Consider the following 19,209-nt stretch of genomic DNA (forward strand, 5'->3'; position numbering starts at 1 on the left):
CAAAATGGTGTTGTAAAGAGAAAGAATCATTCTTTGGAAGAACTAGATCATACTATATTGAATCAGACTAATCTCCCAAAAACGTTTGAGCATATGCGGATTAGTACGACATGCTATGTTTTTAACAGAGTTTTAATATGACAAATTCTAAAGAAAACCCCCTATGAACTCTTCAAAGGTAGAAAACCAAATACTTCTCATTCGTATGTCTTCGGTTGTAAGTGATTTGTGCTAAATAATGGTGAAGATAATATAGGTAAGTTTGATGCAAAAGAAGGTGAAGAAATTTTTCTTGGTTATTCTCTTACAAGTAAAACTTTTAGAATCTTTAATAAGAGAACTTTAACCGTTGAAGAATTTGTCAATGTTTCATTTGATGAAACTAACCCCTCTAAAGAGGATAAGATTGCTTTTGATGATGATGGCTTACCTAGCTCGTCTCAAAGTGAAGTATTTATTATTGATGAGACGACCAACATAGAGCAAATGAAAATAGATGATGATCTACCATCACAAAAAGAGCATGCTCATTATGACTTGCCTAAAGAGTGGAGATGACACCAAGATCATCCTATCGACAATGAGATTTTGTATAGTGAATTTGATAAGGATGTCATCTTTGTCAGTAAATCCAAGTATTTTAGAGATTTGTTCAAATGCTTTTAAATGGATAATATAAAGCTATTGTCACTCCAATGGGTTCAGGAACATACATCAATACCAATGAAGTTGATAAATGCCTAAATATTTCAAAGTATCAAGGTATGATTGACTCCATTCTTTATCTTACTACTAGTAGACCTGATATAAAGTTTAGTGTCTGCTTGTGTGCATTTGCGAGAAAAATCATCAATGATGGTCATCATATAGCGACATCCTCCATGAGAAGGAAATTTAGAAGGCCCCCAAAGGTCAGAATGAATATAATCAAGAATACCTTTGGTACGGTGAGTTGCAGTGGAGAAACTAACCTTTTTCTGTTTCCCAAAAACACAATGTTTACAAAAATCCAATTTACCAATGCCATGTTTACCAAGATGACCTTGTTTGCTTAGAAGGTGCATACCTTTTTCACTCATATGGCCCAGGCGCATGTGCCATAATTTGGTAATGTCATTATCATGCATTGAAGAAGATACAGCTGTTGAACCTGTCACAACAGAACCTTGCAAGACATATAAACTACCAGTCCGGTTAGCTTTCAATAATACCATAACACCTTTTAATACCTTTAGAACTCCACCTTCAGCTGAATACCTACACCCGAGAGACTCTAGGGTGCCAAGAGAAATTAAGTTCCGCTTCAAATCTGGAATATAGCGGACATTAGCCAAGGTTCTGACAACACCGTCATGAGCCTTGATCTGAATAGTACCTATTCCTGCAACTTTGCATTGGGTATCATTGCCCATCAAAACAACACCACTGTCAACATGTTCAAAAGTGGTGAATAAGTCTTTATAAGGACACATATGAAAAATACATCCAGAATCAAGAATCTATTCTGTTTTACTCCTATTATTATAAGAGACAGCAGATAAAAGAATATCACCGTCAGAATTGGCTTCAATATTAGCAACTTCAGAGGATTGTTGAAATTTTCCCTTATCTTGTTTTTCTTGTTTTTTCTTTAAGATAAAACAATCAGGAATGTCATGCCCCGGTTTCTTGCAATAGCGACAAGTTTTGTTGGATTTGCGACCTCTGGATTTGGATCTGAACTTTTTATAATTGGTACTCCCTTTCTCTTGAGTTCTACCTCGAACACTTAAGCCCTCACCCTTGTCCACAGAATTAACTTCAAGATCAAATTTTTCTTTGGACAATAAATTAGATTTAACATTTTCAAATGATAAGGTATCATTATTTCCATACAACATGATTTCTTTGAAGTGCTTATAGGTAGAAGGTAAAGAGACAACCAACAAAACAGCTTTGTCTTCATCTTCAATATTAATATCAATATTTTGCATATCCATAATAATAGAATTAAACTCATCAAGATGAGTTTGAATAGGAGTACCTTCAACCATACGAATGGTGTATAACCGTTCTTTGAGACGAAGCTTGTTTGCGAGGCTCTTGGTCATGTATAAAGTTTCTAACTTCAGCCACAAAGCCGCAGCGGTTTCTTCATTGGCAACCTCACGAAGAACCTCCTTCGACAAACAAAGTTGAATTGTTGAAAGCGCCTTTTCATCCAACTCGTCCCATTGATCATCGGTCATGGAAACTGGTTTCTTTGACTTCCCATCTAAAGCTTTCTTTAATCCGCTCTGGATAAGAACGGCCCTCATTTGGACTCGCCAAATAGAAAAGCTAATTTTGCCATCAAACTTCTCAATGTCAAATTTTGCAGACATTTTGAAATTCTCAATTTAGTAAGAGCTCTGATACCACTTGTTAAGGTTAGAGCACAATGCGGAAGCACAGGATTGAATCAATTGAGAACAAAAGAGAAGCAAGTAAAGGATAAAGAAAATAACACACAAGATTTAACGTGGAAAAACCCCTCAGTGTGAGAGGAAAAAAAACCACGGGCGAACAAGAGCAAAATTCCACTATGTAAAAAAGAAGAGTACAAGAAATCCTCTTATAATGATGGAGACAAATGACAATATTTTCCTCACAAATACTCTCTCAAATGGAATAAGAATTCTCACCAAGAATGCACTCACAATATATGTGTAAATGAAAGAGATGTTGTGTGTTGTGAATATGATTTTGAAACTCTCTATATGTGTCTTTCTATAGGCAAGCAAAGTATTGGTATCTTGGATATGAAGCATTGGATGTTTGGAAACAAAGTCATAAAAGTGACATAAAATGCTATTAAAAAGAGCCATAAAATAGTCATAAAATTCTTTTAAGACATAGAAATGAGAGCCATCTAACACATATAAAAAGTACGAAAAGATTTGTTTCCTTTTTTGCCTACAATATTTTTATAATAAGTAACATCTTTTGCATTCTATATGATAAATTTTCATAGTGCAATCATTCATTTTATAAAGTTATTTGAAGAAATAAAACGTCAAAGTGTAAATGATTCATAAAAAGAAAAGGCTATATAGACCGTATAGATAAGATTGTGAGATACAGAAGATACTGAAATTTTCGGACTCTCCAAAGATAATTAGGTGTCATGACTAAATGCTATTGTACAACGTTTAACAAGCGTGGTCTCTGTTTTCCGTAAATTAAATATTGTATTTTCCCTTTTCTTTCTTTCATTTCTACTTATTTACTAAAAAAATAACAATTTTAATAATAAAATAATGAATATAATATAAATAATATTGATTTGAATAATAATAATTGCGATAAAAATAAAAAGAATATTAATTATTAATAAAAAGTAATTAACAAATGATATTTTTTTGTAGGAATACCTCTTAAATAGTAAATAATGAATGTTTTTAAGGATAAAATAGTCTATTTAATAATTAAATACTATTTTCTTAAATTAAAATAATAAAAGAGAAAGGAAGGTCATGATTACATTTTTCCTTGCTTGGTCTTTGAATATATCACTTCTACTCAATTTAATAATTTAAACAATAAATTAGAATCTTCAATGTAAATAAATAAAAATTGATACATAAGTATCTGGTAATAATAATAATAAATATTTGCTTTAATAATGAATAATAAATGCAAAATAAAATAAATTTTAATATTTTTTTAATTGGTATTAAAAATTAAGGATTTGGGAATAATTGTGGCTACTCAATTCTTTTCTTAGACGGATCATTTAATTGATCTCGTTATGCCATTTTTGTTTCCATTTTAAATAGAATACAAACAATGAGCAAATGTTTTTCAAACTAGAAATCTTGTTACACATGCAAATATGAAGAAGCAAAATAAAATCTTGTTAGATAAAAAATAGAATATTATGTTTTTCCTTTATAAATAAATAACAAAACACCTTATGGCATAAAGTAGTTCATGCAACTAAATGTTACTCTTTAATATGATCAAATGAGATCCTAATATATTATTCAATTTATAATCGATTTTCAAATCTGAATCTCTAAAAGACTATCATATATAAAATTGAACATAAAAAAAGTTTTTGTTACTTTAACCACAAAAATTTGGTGGGGATTCAATAAATCATAAAGGAGAAGGATATGACCCTCCTCCTCTTCTCTTAAGTCATATAATTTATGTTCAATCGAAAATTGGATTACAACATCTACAATTTTTTTTTAAAGATTTTTCTCTGCGTTTGTTTCTTTGTAATTATGTAGGGATCATTTACAAGTTCTCATACTTATTGTGCGTAAAAGCGGGTTAAATGATAATATTGTCATATCAAATTTTCTCAAAAATAGCTAATATACTTTTAATAGGATTGATATTTTGACTAACTAAGATAATTACATCATACTTGGATATAATTTAGAAATGACTTTCAATCTACTCTTTTGACTAATAGATATAGGTGTAACAAGTTTTAGAATTTTCTTCAACTTTATATGTTCAAAATTTTAAAAAATATAATTAAGCAAACGTTTAAATGGTATGGATAATAATATAGTAATTAATATATATAAATCCATTTAATTATATTCCTATAAACTTATCGATTCACGCCCGATAATCCACTTAATTATATTCCTAAAAATGTTATTTATCTGCTACACGTCACAATAACTTTGAATAAAAAATTGCACAAGACAAGATAACGTGATATACTTTAATAAAAGAACTTACCAATACACTTTTGTTTTTCCAAATCAATATGGGTTTATAAGGATGTGAAAAATTTGGTGTGTAAATAACATTTTGCTAAAATAATATGGTATAATTTATTATATTGTTAATGTAAAAATATATACACAATTATTGCATTATTTATATTTGAATTAATTTTTTAAAAAGTGATTAAATAAGAATGATAAATAATATAATAATAGTTGAACTCATATGAAAACATTTATAGAAAATCTGAAACCTCTAAGCTCTCTGTCTCTTCCTCTTGCACTCTTTCCTTTCATTCCATCATCATTCTCTCTTTTCTTTTCTTTTCTTTCCAATAAAATTCATTCACACAAGACAAAAACTTAGGTGTTATTCTTTTCGTTACAAATTAACTAACACAAAATAATACCCCAAAGAATAAAAGAACTTCAGGTAAGTGATTTTTTTTTGCTTTCCTAATTATCTGGTAACTGAAGAAGGAAAAGAGAAGAAGCTTCTGGTTATGATTCACGGGTCGATGTTCCATTTTATTTATATGTTTTTAAATTCATATTCATTTTTGACTTATGGTGTTCATATTCATGTTGAATCAGGTGCTGAATAGTTATAGCCTGAGCTGTATGACTCATTTTACACGCAACTTTTCAGGTTGAAATCTGAACATATATTTTTCCTCCAATCATTATTTCTCTTCACCAAGAAAGTGATGGAAGTGGTAGAAATTCCAAAGTTGGTAAGAATTATTCGTTTTCAGTTTTCAGTTTTTCTCTGTTTCTTAACTGTTCCATTGAATTAAGGGTCTTTCTTTGTTAAAAAAAACATGGGTGCTTTTAGGTTCCTTCATATATTAAAAAAACATAATCTTTTGTAATGTGTCTTATGTTGTTTGGGTTTGTGTTTTTGCAGAATTTGAATTCTTCTTGTAGTGAGAGTTTGGAAAGAGAAGAGAAGAATATGGGTAGTGAGAAAATCTCAGTTTCAGAACAAATAAATGGATATCAGTATGAGGAATCTGAGAGCTTTGTAGTTGATATGGATTCCTTCTCTCCACGCATCAACAACAAAGATACCAAACCCAATTCCAGAATTGCAGTAAGATAATTTTATTTTTTTTCTTGTTATTTTTTATTATATTTACTTTTCTAATATCCATAATTATTTTATTTTGATCATTTTTTGGGTCCATTTACAAGTAAAATGGCTAATGTTCTTTTCAACTTTTCTTCCCCCGTTTATTAAAAGAATTTGTTTTTTTGTTGGTAAATGTCAAAAGTTAGTTTTTATTATATAAAATACATTTTTTTTAATGAAAATTATGTTGTCTCATTCAAATTATCTAAAATTAGTTCTCCTTTTAAAAAATGATGAACCCTTATTATATAATATAATTAATGTCCTACTAAATCTATAAGATCATTAAAAAATCAATAGTTCGATTCTTGAAAGTAATACTTATTTTGATCATTTTTTGAGTCCATTTACAAGTAAAATGGGTCAACGTTCTTTTCAACTTTTCTTCCCCGTTTCTTAAAAGAATTTGTTTTTTGTTTGTAAATGTTAAAAGTTAGTTTTTATTATATAAAATACATTTTTAATGAAAATTATGTTGTCTCATTCAAATTATCCAAAATTAGTTCTCCTTTTAAAAAATATATGCTGATGAACCTGTGTTATATAATATAATTAATGTTCTACTAGATCTATAAGATACAAAAAAATCAATAGTTTAATTCTTGAGAGTAATTATTATTGAGAGTAACAACCACACACTTGAAAGTGATTAATTCCTTAGTCGTAGAATGACAGGATACATTGGTTTGGTTGTACAAAAATAAAAGATGAAGTTGAATTTTTATACATTATTTTTAAAATAACCAGACACTAAATTCACCTAAATCTAAATGTGTCTACTCAGAAATAAACCTAAATTTAAATGTTAGACCTTCACCACCACCAATAGGGCCATGATTATTAATTAATTGAAATTGAAAGGGAAGGACATTACACGTTATCAACTTTACTAAACCTTTGCTGCCATTAGAAGTGAAAGTCTTTCTCAAACATTATTATTATTATTCTCCCACCTCCCCCACTTCTTTCACCTTCACTAATTTTTTATATCACAAAATTGCGTCATAGGAATTATTTCAAGAAAAAAAAAGTGTGATAAGAAATAAAAATAAAAGATAATATTTTGTTAAGCATGAATACAATGTTTAATTTTCAATGTGCTCTTTTAAGAAAATGTGTATACAAAAATGCTAATTATAGTTAATATTTTCAATGCAAATTTAAGTTTTTTTATACCGATTACATTGTTAAGTTGCAGAGGAACCTTCCCAGGAAAGGATCTCAGCGTGGGGTTGATAGAAAGGTGAACGGCAATGCCACACTTTATGATGGGGACCCTGTATCTGCTACATCCTCACCAAAAGGTACCTTTATAAAAATAATAACACAAACTCGTTTTATTTTAGGGTTCTAACTTAATAGTAAACTCTGTTTTGTTGTGTCAACCATATCATTCCTAATATTAAACTCTGTTGAGTTTATTCAACTGTGAAATCTCACATTGGATATGCGAAGAGGAGTGAAAGAGTTTATAAGTAGGAAAGGCTTATGAAACTAATGCCTTAAGGTTTTGGTTCAAGACGTGGTGTATCACTTGTGACTCTTCACTCTTCTCATACCCACGTAACAATCGGTCGCAGTCTATTTATTACTCTTCCCATACCCTTGTGACTCCAATCTTTCATTTCTATTAATTACTTTTCAAAACTCAACTCATAAACAACTTTAAATGAAATTGAATTATTAGATGATTACAAGTAGAAATCATATGATGTTAGAATGATACATGATGATAGCTTGTTTGGATCCCATACTTGGGCCACAGATACTCTGCAATTGTCAGAAATCAGGACAAGCTTCTGAATTTGTAATGTTCTTATCATATTCATATTTGATATGAGTTTCATTGAACTGCAGCTTCTCTGTTAGGGTCTAACTGGCCGGAAAAGACAGCGGTGGCCGCCGTAGGGTCCCCACGCCATTCCACCAATACACAGGTTCATCATCAGATTACTATAACTGCTGGTAACATCATCAACAACAACAACACCGAAAGCAAAAGTCTATCTCGGAGATATAGTTTCAAACGACCATCTTCATGGCTCCTTGACCCTAAAAGGGTTGTTCTTTTCTGTGCCACCTTGTAAGTTTCAGCTATCATAACTTGGATCCAGGTCTCACACTATTGGATTTATATGTGCTTTAATACTCTGAGATGTGAAACAGGTCATGCATGGGAACAATGTTGCTCATATATTTCACCCTTGTTACTAGCAAAGAAAATGTGGGAGAATATGGAGGTGATTGACTATGCTGCCAACTTATAAGTAAATAGTGAGATAATGAGAAGTGAACTGTGAAGTAAAACCAAGTTAGAATCTCAGATTGTAGCAAAACTCGGAAACAAGAGGTTTGGAGAAGACAAATTGGTAGAAGTTGAAAGGTAGCTACATTCCCACCACCTTGATGCCAGAATCAGTTACATCTTTAGGAACTACAAGTAGCAAATTCAGTGAGATACTGAACTATGACAGAGAGGGGAGGGAAAGGAATACTTCTTTTATACCAATAGAATACAGCAACAGATATAGATCACATGTAAATGAGTTCTTTCAGTTTATTTGATGTATTTTTAAGGCATTGTGGAGTTAGAGGATAAAATCACTTTTTACTCTTTCTAGTTTCTACTCCTTAGTCCATATCTTTGTCCCCCTTTAGGTTATATTGAAAGGTGACAAACATTTTTCATTCCAAGCAAAAGATTTAGGTTAATTTGGCAAATTTCATATGCAAGTGTACTTTGGTAAAAAAAATCATGTGAAGATTAGATCCTTTTCCTTAAACAACTTTCAACTGACCATTATGATTGATGTTGTCATTTGCATATGTTAACAACCATGTGATGTGTGTTTCCAATTGTGGATTTAAGGATAACCTCAAATTAAAAGCATTTAATTCAATTATCGGCCATAATAAGGGATCAAGTTCAATTCTGAGTTGATGAGCAAACAATTATCCTAAGGTTTCAGGAAAGCTTTTACTCCATAACTCTCATTTAGGTGAACAAAATGTCAATCTCAACCTAAAAAGTTGTGACTGTGATTGAACTTCTCAAAGGGAAATAAAAACAGAGAATACCATCACCAACCTCCTACTATGTCTTTTGCAGGCAAACACCCTCACGTGTCGGTGTCCGACACGGATACACTCGGATTCTCGAAAAATACGTATTCATAGAGTATCCAAAAATTAATAAAATAAAATAAAATAAATAAATATTAAGACAAGTATCCGATTCGTTTTCAATAAAATATAGGATATATGAATTCGTTTTCAGTAAAGTATAGGATATATAGATTCGTTTTCAATAAAGCAGGATAAGATAGATTCGTTTCCAATAAAACATGATAACATAGATTCGTTTTCATTAAAATATGATAAAATATATTTGTTATGGAGGACAATGATTTTATGATAGATTCGTTTTCATTAAAATAGAATAAGATAGATTTGTTATGGAGGGCAGTGATTTTAAATTTCAATTATATTTTTTACTTTGAATATTTTGATTTACACTTATAATTTTATCATATTTTATGTGTTTTTATTATTTTATACGCGTATCTCTGAACGTATCGTATCCTATATTTTGAAAAAAAAATATGTATCGACGTATCGGATACGTATCTTACCCGACACACGTATTAGTATCCGTGCTTCATAGATGGAGAGTAAATTATCACTTTTACATTTGCGCAGATGAATAAAAGTGTCATCTCATTATATTTCATGGATAAAAATGTCAAATTATATTTTTTTTTTCTTATTTTAGGTATATTTGTCTCTCTGACAATTGAGAGGATTCTAACTCGTCTTTTGTGCCTATAGAAATGTTTTGGTATACCAACACTTTTACTTAAAAAATTAATAATGAAGGAATACCAAGTGCATGAGACACTCACCTAGTATGGTCAGTTAAATGTATATAACCTTACCTCATAAGTGAAGTTATACCAACACTTTTAGGAACACATGTTAAATGCTTCTATTTATAATTCCAACATTATGTATAATATAGGATTGTTGAAATCTAATACTCTTCATAAGAATTAAAATACTCATATGTTACAAGTTTCAAAATTGATAGGAGTAACATTTCATCATGTGAAGTTTAGATTGATATAACATCTAAAAAGCACACCTGTTTGCTAAAATCTACCACCATAAGTAGTGGCAGTAGTCAATGAAATTTGTATTCCAACAATATTCAACTTTGGTACCTTACAATATGTAGTTTAAAATGAGAAAAAAATGTTATCTCTAATAACTATTTGAGATCCTTGACAACATCTATAATTACTTCAATAGCATTTGTTTAAAGCATTGATTTGAACTTTTAAAGCTAATATTTTTGGACTCCTTTTGGTGAGTTAATTTAAGTGACAGAAATGTGAATTTGAGTAGAATTAAACATGTTATTAATGATTGATCAGACACGGTACGTTGTAGCCCTTCTGAGCAAGGTAAATTGACAAGAACAAAAAAAATTTAAATGTCTGAGCCCGGGTTCGAACCGGGGACCTCTAGTGTGTGAGACTAGCGTGATAACCAACTACACCACCCAGACATGTTAATGCTGTATATTCTTCAGAGGCATTAACATAATAAGAGAGACAGAATCGCCGTTAAATACCCCAATTTATTTCCAAGACTAAGCATTTATGAAACTGAGGCATTTTTGAGTTTCGAGTTTTGAGTGAGGAGAGAACCGACCTACGCGGCTAAACAAAAAATGAATCTGCCACCACCTCCGATGCGGTGGCGCGCAACCGCATTTCCATTCCTCGTGGTGCTTCTTGTTCTCGCCGCAATCTCTCCTTCTCTCGCAATCTACTGTGACGAAGACGATTGCTACGATCTACTCGGGTAAGATACACATAACCTTCCCTTTTTTCTTCTTCCTCCATTTCTCTAAATCTTGTTCAATTTTTTCTTCTAACCCTCGCCACTGTTTTCTACATTTTCAGGGTTACTCAATATGCTAATGCCTCAGAAATCAAAAAAGCTTACTACAAACTCTCTCTCAAATAGTCAGTTTTTAATTTTGATTTTTTAATTTATTAATTTTGGGTTCGAATTCTCATTCGCTTCTTTTGTCTAATTTTTAATTTCTCTCTCCGTTTTCGTTGGATTCAGTCACCCTGATAAAAATCCTGATCCAGAATCACGAAAGCTATTTGTTAAAGTTGCCAACGCTTACGAGGTGCCTAATTACAATACTGCATATTTTATATTATGCTACTCCAACTTTACATTTTTCAATAGATTTAAATTCCATGTGAACAGTGTTTTAAATCGCGGTTCCGTTTGGTCGCTGTGCGGAGACTCTGGAAACCACAATATTACGGTTGTGAAGTGCAATTTAAATTTAAAACACTACATGTGAATAACAATTATCATAACTTGTGTGCAGATTTTAAAGGATGAAACCACGCGAGAGCAATACGATTATGCGATTGCACATCCAGAGGAGGTAACTAGATTTTAGGTTTTCATATGGTCTATTGTCAATTTAAAATTTTTTGAAAGTTGAACTGGATATTCATCTTTTGTTTACAGGTGTTTTATAACACTGCTCAGTACTATCGTGCATACTATGGTCACAAGACGGTGAGATTTCATTCATTTTCGCTGGTGGCTGGTGTTACTTTTTTTGTTGAAATTGATTCAGATTGTTGAGTTATTGATTAATTTTTACAATTGGTCCTGATTTTTTGTAATATTTGTGTATTTCTACATGATGCTAGGATACTCGAGCTGTGTTGGTTGGTCTTCTTATTTTAATTTCATGTTTCCAATATCTACATCAATCGTCAAGATATAATGAGGTACTGTGATATATTAACTATCATTTGATTTTTTAACGCTTTCTTGATGTGGAATGGTGCTATGGATTGGAATGATATGATAACCATTGATTAAATTAAGGTTCACACTTTTGTTTTTTAAATTATGCATTTATCCTACTCTGTTCTCTAAACTGATAGATCCTAGATTATGTTGATATAGAATAGCATGTAAGTTATCCTGCTTGCATATCCACCATTTGAACCACCAACAATTATTCCAATAGTGACATCTGATTTGCCCTAGTGACAAATACGTAAAGACACATTTCATGCAGCTAAGCTAAATCTTGAGCGCCTGGGAGGGGTTAACTTTTAAATATTGGGTTCAACCTGCTTGTCCCCAGCACAACTGCACAATGTTGTAAGTGTTTTAGATTTGTTGTGAACCATCTTATATGGGTTCATTATCTTTTGTTGACCATAACTTGGTAAGGAAGCTAGGTCTTGAAGTTCAGGGTTGCCAAAACCCATTTTTTTCTGGTAAAACTTTTCTGTATCGTATATGTCAAATGATTCCAGATGTTGTTGCGTTCTAAAATGTTTTTATGTACTTTATAATCTTAGATGTGTAGCAAAGATTTGAAATAGATCAGGGCTGTGCACATGCATTGTCTTTAGTAGATATGCAGTATGTACTACAATTCTTTTTGTGCAAGTCGGTTTATTTGTTATTGGTAAAATTGTTCTCTAAAGATTAAAGCATCTGGATTCATTCCCCTGAATTTTCTCTGTCTAGGCTGTGGCTATGGTCAAGAAGACGCCTGCATATAAAAATAGACTAAAGGCATTGGAACTTGAACGTAGTGGAGGGGTTACAAACAAGAAGAAGACTCAAAAGAATATTGACAAGTATGATATCATGTTCTGTTTGGTTTTAGGGCATGCAAATTCTTATTTCATCCTCTGTTCAATCAATTTATCTTTAATTTACAAGATTGGGCTTTATTCACTATAATTTCTTGTTCTTTTGCACAAAATGACAGCCTGTGAAATCTGTATATGCAGGAAAAAGGAGGAAGACCTCAGCAATGAGCTTGACCTGCAGATAACAGGAGCAGAAAAACCCTCTGTATGGACACTCGTTGGTGTGCAATTTGTTCTTTTACCCTATACTTTAGGCAAGGTTAGAGCTCAAATCATTTGGAAACTGCAATTACTTTTCTTGTAGCTCTCATTGCTCTATTTTAATTCCATGTTTACATATATGAAATTCTTTCCCACAAGCAGTTCTAACCTCGAAATTAATATTGTTTTATGTGTGAGTACTAATTAGTTATGCCCTCCATCCAGTTGCTGCTGTGGTCTGGCTGTTGGTTTTGGAGATACAACTTGAGAAAACACTCTTATTCTTGGGAAGATGCTTCTTATCTGACACAAAGGTCCCTTGGCATTCCTCACGATAGATGGATTAATATAGGTGATTACAATTTATCTGCAACGAACTTCTTTTAGGCACCACTTAAGTACAGTAATTATTTGTGTTAGAATCATTCTGCTTTTATATTTTCTTCATTGGTCTGGATTCTACATTATTGCCTAGCCTACTAGCATGTATCTCAATGGTCATGGACCTTTTGAATTTTACTGATTTAGTGCATTTTATCAATAGATGAAGCAAGAAAGGAAGATCTTGTGCTGAGACGCTTATGGGTGAAATCAAATTTCAAGAGCTATGTGGCAGATACGCGGAAAGAATCAAAGCGCAGAAGATAGCTGCTTTTAAAGTACTAGTATTTGTTTTACTTCTGCATTTGAACTAAACTGCAACATGATAGTTAAAATTGGGATGCTGAAAGTTATTTCTTGTGGGTGGCTGTTGGAGGATACTGGGTAGTGTAGAATTATTCATGTCAACCACAAAATTGTGGATCTATAATAATAAAAATACTAAGTTTATACATGCAATTTAAATAGTTTGTTCTCTGATGACAGTCTGTAAACACTAAATAGCATACTTTGAAGACAGTAATTTTTAGCTATTGCATTATTTTTTCAGTGAATTGGGTACATGGCCTCAGATTTTCCTGCATCTTTTGCAGTGGTATTGTGCACCTCTAGTTTAATGATTTTAAGTATATTTTATGAAAATGAAATGAGTTGCTGAGTTATAACTGGCATTTAGTGCCATGATTCATGCTGTTTGCATAGGCTTAAAGGTGGCTTTAAGGAACAAAGATTATCTGTCTCCAATGTTGTCCTCATTCTTTGTCCCGAATCAATTAGAGAATGATTATTCTTAGTGAGAGAGTTAGTGTCATCATATTACAAACTCAAAATGATTATCTCCTACCAGAAATCATTAGTGAGTCAATCCTTCCTTATTTGTCTATTAAGACTATTAAAAACTATTCTTTTAATAGATTGTTTCTTTTTTAGTAAGAATACTCCCAAAGTTTAAACTCGATTATATTTCATATCTAACAATTGAGCTAATGTTTGAAGATAATATGTTGTGGAATAACTAATTAAGTTATTAAAATTTGTGGAGAGCGAAATAAACAAAAGTTGAGTAGTTGAAAATTGAGTTGATTTGAAAGAAAATATTATTCTAACCAAAATGAAAATGAGCGAGAACCATGAGGATCAAAACTTTAGGTTGAATTTCATAACATTGCAATCTGGTCGAAGTTTATATTACATTGTAATGTATAGTAATTATACCTACTATACAATGTACAAGTAATCAAGTGCAAATCCAATTTTGGGCTCATCTCCCTAAACCACTTTTATAATGTATATAATAAATTTAAACTACCAATGTGAGTAACACATGATTAAAACAAATTCTTAGTTGTGCGCATGGATGGGAATGGGTATGCAGACTTCTACATAGTTTGAACAGAACATTTGTATCCAAATATTTGGATTAAAAACTTAGATTTTATTTTATTCACACAACTCAATTTCAAGGTATTTTAATTAATTTATGTTATATTGTTTTAAAAACATTTATTACATGTTTTTGCTCTTTATATTTGGTCCCACTTCTCAATTATTTCACTTTCCTTCTTCAAATGCTACTTACCTCCTTTCTCATAAAGCAATTTTTAATTTTTCTTTTTAAGATAACTTACATTTTTAGTTTCAAACCTTTTGCTAAAAAAATTCAAAAAAGAATACATATCACTAATCGTTTATGATAACGCTAACATGATTTTTTTCATAAAATATGATCCTATGTCCCACAAACATATACATTTTTTGTTGTTGCATGAATCAAATTTATAATAAATAAAAATGATAGAAAATTGCACACTATAATTATGTCTGAGTATTGACAAAGAGACAAAATATATTAAAGTTGCATTGTCACATTTCATTTATGTAAACATTTCATTTTTTAAAACAATCTTCATCTACATTCTTTATACTCCTCCTGAGAAAATGTATGCAAATAATTAAATGCATCAATTATATTTTGATTTTTTTCAATTTTTTTTCGGATTAGAAATATATCTTTAGTCTTTATTAGAATTTGACTGTATCTATATTATTTAATTAATTAGCTGCATCTATATTATTTAATTATTAGCAAAAATACTATTAAAGTATTAATATAGACATTAAATCTAACTATTAAAATATATTAAGTTAGATTTTTTCTATAAAATTATGTTTGACTATAAAATTTTTTTAGCAAAACGTTTGAAACTAAAAATGTAAGTTATCTTAAAAAGCAAAATGAAAAGTTGTTTTATGAGAAAGGAGGTGAGTAACATTTCCAAGAAGAAAAGGGAAATAATTGAAAAGTGAGATGAAATATAGAGAGAACATGTAATAATGTTTTAAAACAATATAAAGCAAATTAACTAAAATAACCTTGAAATAGAGTTGTGTGAATAAAATGAAATCTGATTTTTTGGTCCAAATATTTGGATATATAATGTTAACATGATCCTTCGTGAAAATAACTTGACTCATGTTAGCAAAACTTATTTTTCGTCATAATCGTGATATTATATTCTTCAGAGTTGATATTATATTTGTTAATTCATAATTATTATTTAATGTTATGTTCATAGAGATCTTAAACGTTTGATATGTTTTATTGTCTTATTTAAAATTATATTTTTAGTAAAAAAAAAAATATTTAAATTTAAAGTTATATAGTTGTACTTTAACTATGTTTTATAATTATTATTATCATTTTTATTAACTCAAATAGCACATATGATCATGAGAAACATATACACAAATGTATAAATTATTTACAATTTTTAAAAATATTTTTTGAATTTCTAAGTAACCGCATATCCGATGGGTACCCAAGGACGTGCAGGTAGCAGACCTAACATGTATCTGCACGGATCTAAGGTAGGTATGGGTACTAAAATAGCATAATGAGTCGGATCCAGGTAGTGCACTAGCCGATCTATTCCAGATCCATTGCTATCCCTAGTTGTGTGTCATAATTAGGAATGACAACAGGGCGAGTCGGGTTTGCGCTTACCTAACTCCAAACCCGAAATCCAAAACCTGAACCCGAATTGAGCGAGATTGAAATTAGCAATACCATACTAAACCATATGTTATTTTTCATCTTATCCACTATCTTCTACCCCAACCAAGAATGGCTTCAGCCAACGCTCTCTCTTCTGCTTCCATTCTTCGCTCTCCCAAACAGTAAGTACATTCATACGACTAACTAGCTTTTCTCAATCCATAATTGGAATTTTCAATTCATTTGTTTTATTTTGTGCAGAGCTTGAGCAGAAAAGTGAACCAAAGTGGAAATGGAAGGGTTAATTATAGACAACAAAACAATTGCTTTTGTGTCAAAGGAGAAGAATAAATAAAGAAGATGGTTCACTGGGACTTTGAGTTATTAAATAGTTTCTAATTATGCCATCTTGTTACAAAACTAGGGTTAGAAGATATATTAATTTATTCAATTTTTTAAATGGGGTGGGCTCGAGGTAGGGTAGCACATGTACCAAATCGAACCCAAATCTAAAATTTAATATCAGGTAAAACCCGAACCCAATAACAACGAGTTTAACCTGTTAAATTCGGGTTAGGTTCGGGGAGGTTCGGTTTTCATTGCCATTATTAGTCATCAAACCTTCAAATGCAAGAAAAAATGAGCTTAATTCTTGAGGTAAACTCAATGGACCAGCTCTTTGAATGGGCACTCAGTAGAACAAACCAAATTAGGCCCCTAATCATCAAGACGTTTGCTATCTCTATAAGATGAACAAAGGTGTGAAGAAAAATCCATGCAGAAATCAGGATTACAGCTATACAAACGAACTAACATCATAAAAGCTCAAGAGAAAAGGATTTAAATGCCAGAGGTATGTTCAACATCAGAAGTGAACATTGTTCTGTAACTAAATTACAAAATGCAGATAACAGAAAAACCCTTCACTGTATCTGTTCTTTACAACTTCAATTAGTATGTTAGCCACACGATCATGTAGACAATTAAATAGACAGACAATGCAGTTATGCACATTACAAGGAGATGCAGAAGACACCACCCAGTATCCACTACACATTGCTTTGTTTGTAAAACTTGGTGTCCAGAACTTGCTTACCACACATTGCACAAACTCCTGCAACACAACAAACATCAGGATTTAAGTAATGTACTTGAAAGAGAAACATAATGCAACTAGCTTACCACAGACATAAAAAATTACGGTTGCAATTGCAAAACATTTCAGACAGATGAAATAGTACCTTTACTGTAAGCACAGGTGTGGCAGTATTTGCCATTCTGGTGCACTTGCTGCTTGCAAATGGTGCACTTGGTATTTCCATAAGGAGTCCATCTGCAAGCAATCAATAAGTTCACATAATAGTCATGACCAGAACCAAACATGCAAGCGGCTGAAACAAATAACATAATTGGAAAAGGGCAAAAGGGTACTGTAACACAAAAAATGCAGGTGCAAAAGATTATTAGATAAAAACTATGTTGATGGCGTTGAAAATCATATTAGAAGAGAGACTAAATGCATACACATTTACAAAAGGTAATGACAAGGCCCTCATTCAAGCGTACTTGCTAATGTACTTTGGATAGAACTGGCTCTCCTCCATAATGTCACTCATTGTAAACCCAAAATGATATGACTAGAAAACTAATTACATAATCTTATACCAGTATATGAGATATAGGAAGCTAAAAGAGATCAGTCTATACGTCCTTGCAGTTTTGAAGCTTGAACCATTAGCTAAAAATATTTTCCAAGAGCTACATCAATCAAAGCATTTGATAGTCACAGTTCATATGCCCAGTTTTAAATGTATAAATAGCAATAGTTAGAAACAGAAAGTTTGAAACAAAACATCATGTAGGGGAAAACTGGGAAGCATAAAGTGACCAGAGGAGAGTTGTGCGGGAGAAACCGATACCCATAAAAAATGGACGACTCAATGCACGAGGCTGCTACTTAGTGGAGTCCTGGGAGGGTAGATGTACGAAAAAGAATGGATTACCAATATAATTGTTCAAAATTGAACGCTTTATCAGCACTCAGCAGACAGGAAGTTTACTTCCTGGAATCTGTCCAAAGTTGATAAATAACTTCAAAAGTGTAACTAGTACTCAGAGACTACTAACTATCACCCGAAAACATTATGGTTTCTTTCTAAAGTCTCAACTTGTGCCATACAGCAAGCATAAACCTATACATGTACAAAACACATTGTCAAACCATGAGAGTATCATACCAAGTATTTGGTGACACAAGTGTACCTGGAAGAACCGGACCAATTATCTCGAAAATAAATAGAAGATATGCATAGCACATCATGAAGTAATGCAGACAAATAGCCACATTAACAAGCTCAAATTCCACAATTTCCGCTCCATACTTTTGTTAAACCAAACAAGTACAACTAAATTTGCATTCCAAAGTTTTCACTAGGAAAACTAATGATACTTACTTTAAGCGCATTACCAACTAATAAAATACACCAACTTAAAATCAATGCTAAAATAAAGAAATTAATGCAACAAAAAAACAGATAATGAAAATATATATGGTTTAAGGGTTAAAGGAACCTGTTCTTCTTGGAGAGAAGCTTGTTCTCGTTGATCTTGCGGCCACCACCTTCAGTGGTGTTGCTTGCTCCTTCTTTCCACTTGTCTGGTACTATCACCTTCGCTAATTTCTTCTCACCTACAATCCAATTTCAATTTACCACAACAAAAAAAGCACATTTTTTGATTGGGAAATACGGTGTGAGAAGTAGGGATTAGAAACTCACACTTTTCGCAGACCATTGCAGTAGTTAATGGCTTTGATTCCTATTTGATTTTGAAATTTCTGATCAATTTCAGAGCCCTAATCAGAATCAGAATATAACTGAACAGAACTGTGCCCCTTTCAGTTTCTGGTGTTGTTAATCTCATGAACTCACTTATGCACTCCTTTGTATACATAGATGATTGATATAAATAAGACGATGCTTATTATTTTAAGCAAGACTACATTGTAGAAAACCTGAGAGAAATAATATTATTATATTTTGATTGTGCCTTTTAATAACAATGAGAATAAGTTAAATT

General features: G+C 31.6%; 3 protein-coding genes, 1 long non-coding RNA gene and 1 other non-coding gene across 5 annotated transcripts; 3 read left to right on the forward strand and 2 right to left on the reverse strand.

The window, feature by feature from the left end:
* Nucleotides 4,978-8,461, forward strand: LOC109353664. The gene is made up of 6 exons (XM_019596010.1): nt 4,978-5,142; nt 5,304-5,443; nt 5,617-5,802; nt 7,040-7,145; nt 7,699-7,924; nt 8,008-8,461. Exons 2-6 carry the CDS (start codon nt 5,417-5,419, stop codon nt 8,087-8,089), a joined length of 627 nt encoding a protein of 208 aa, XP_019451555.1. The 5' UTR covers nt 4,978-5,142; nt 5,304-5,416; the 3' UTR covers nt 8,090-8,461.
* TRNAV-CAC lies at nt 10,335-10,408 on the reverse strand. The gene has a single exon. It is a non-coding gene; the product is annotated as a tRNA-Val (tRNA).
* Nucleotides 10,495-13,707, forward strand: LOC109353348 (chaperone protein dnaJ 50-like). Its single transcript, XM_019595581.1, has 10 exons — nt 10,495-10,707; nt 10,809-10,871; nt 10,978-11,044; nt 11,255-11,314; nt 11,401-11,451; nt 11,589-11,669; nt 12,427-12,539; nt 12,696-12,813; nt 12,981-13,107; nt 13,300-13,707. The coding sequence occupies exons 1-10, from the start codon at nt 10,574-10,576 to the stop codon at nt 13,401-13,403; spliced, it is 918 nt and encodes a 305-aa protein (XP_019451126.1). The 5' UTR covers nt 10,495-10,573; the 3' UTR covers nt 13,404-13,707.
* LOC109354186 lies at nt 16,214-16,446 on the forward strand. Its single transcript, XR_002108519.1, has 2 exons — nt 16,214-16,317; nt 16,393-16,446. It is a non-coding gene; the product is annotated as an uncharacterized LOC109354186 (long non-coding RNA).
* Nucleotides 16,937-19,070, reverse strand: LOC109354072 (cysteine-rich PDZ-binding protein-like). Its single transcript, XM_019596427.1, has 4 exons — nt 18,909-19,070; nt 18,703-18,820; nt 17,373-17,464; nt 16,937-17,245 (listed from the first exon to the last, which is right to left on the reverse strand). Exons 1-4 carry the CDS (start codon nt 18,922-18,924, stop codon nt 17,181-17,183), a joined length of 291 nt encoding a protein of 96 aa, XP_019451972.1. The 5' UTR covers nt 18,925-19,070; the 3' UTR covers nt 16,937-17,180.

This window comes from Lupinus angustifolius, chromosome LG08, assembly GCF_001865875.1.
Source record: "Lupinus angustifolius cultivar Tanjil chromosome LG08, LupAngTanjil_v1.0, whole genome shotgun sequence".
Lineage (NCBI taxonomy): Eukaryota > Viridiplantae > Streptophyta > Magnoliopsida > Fabales > Fabaceae > Lupinus > Lupinus angustifolius.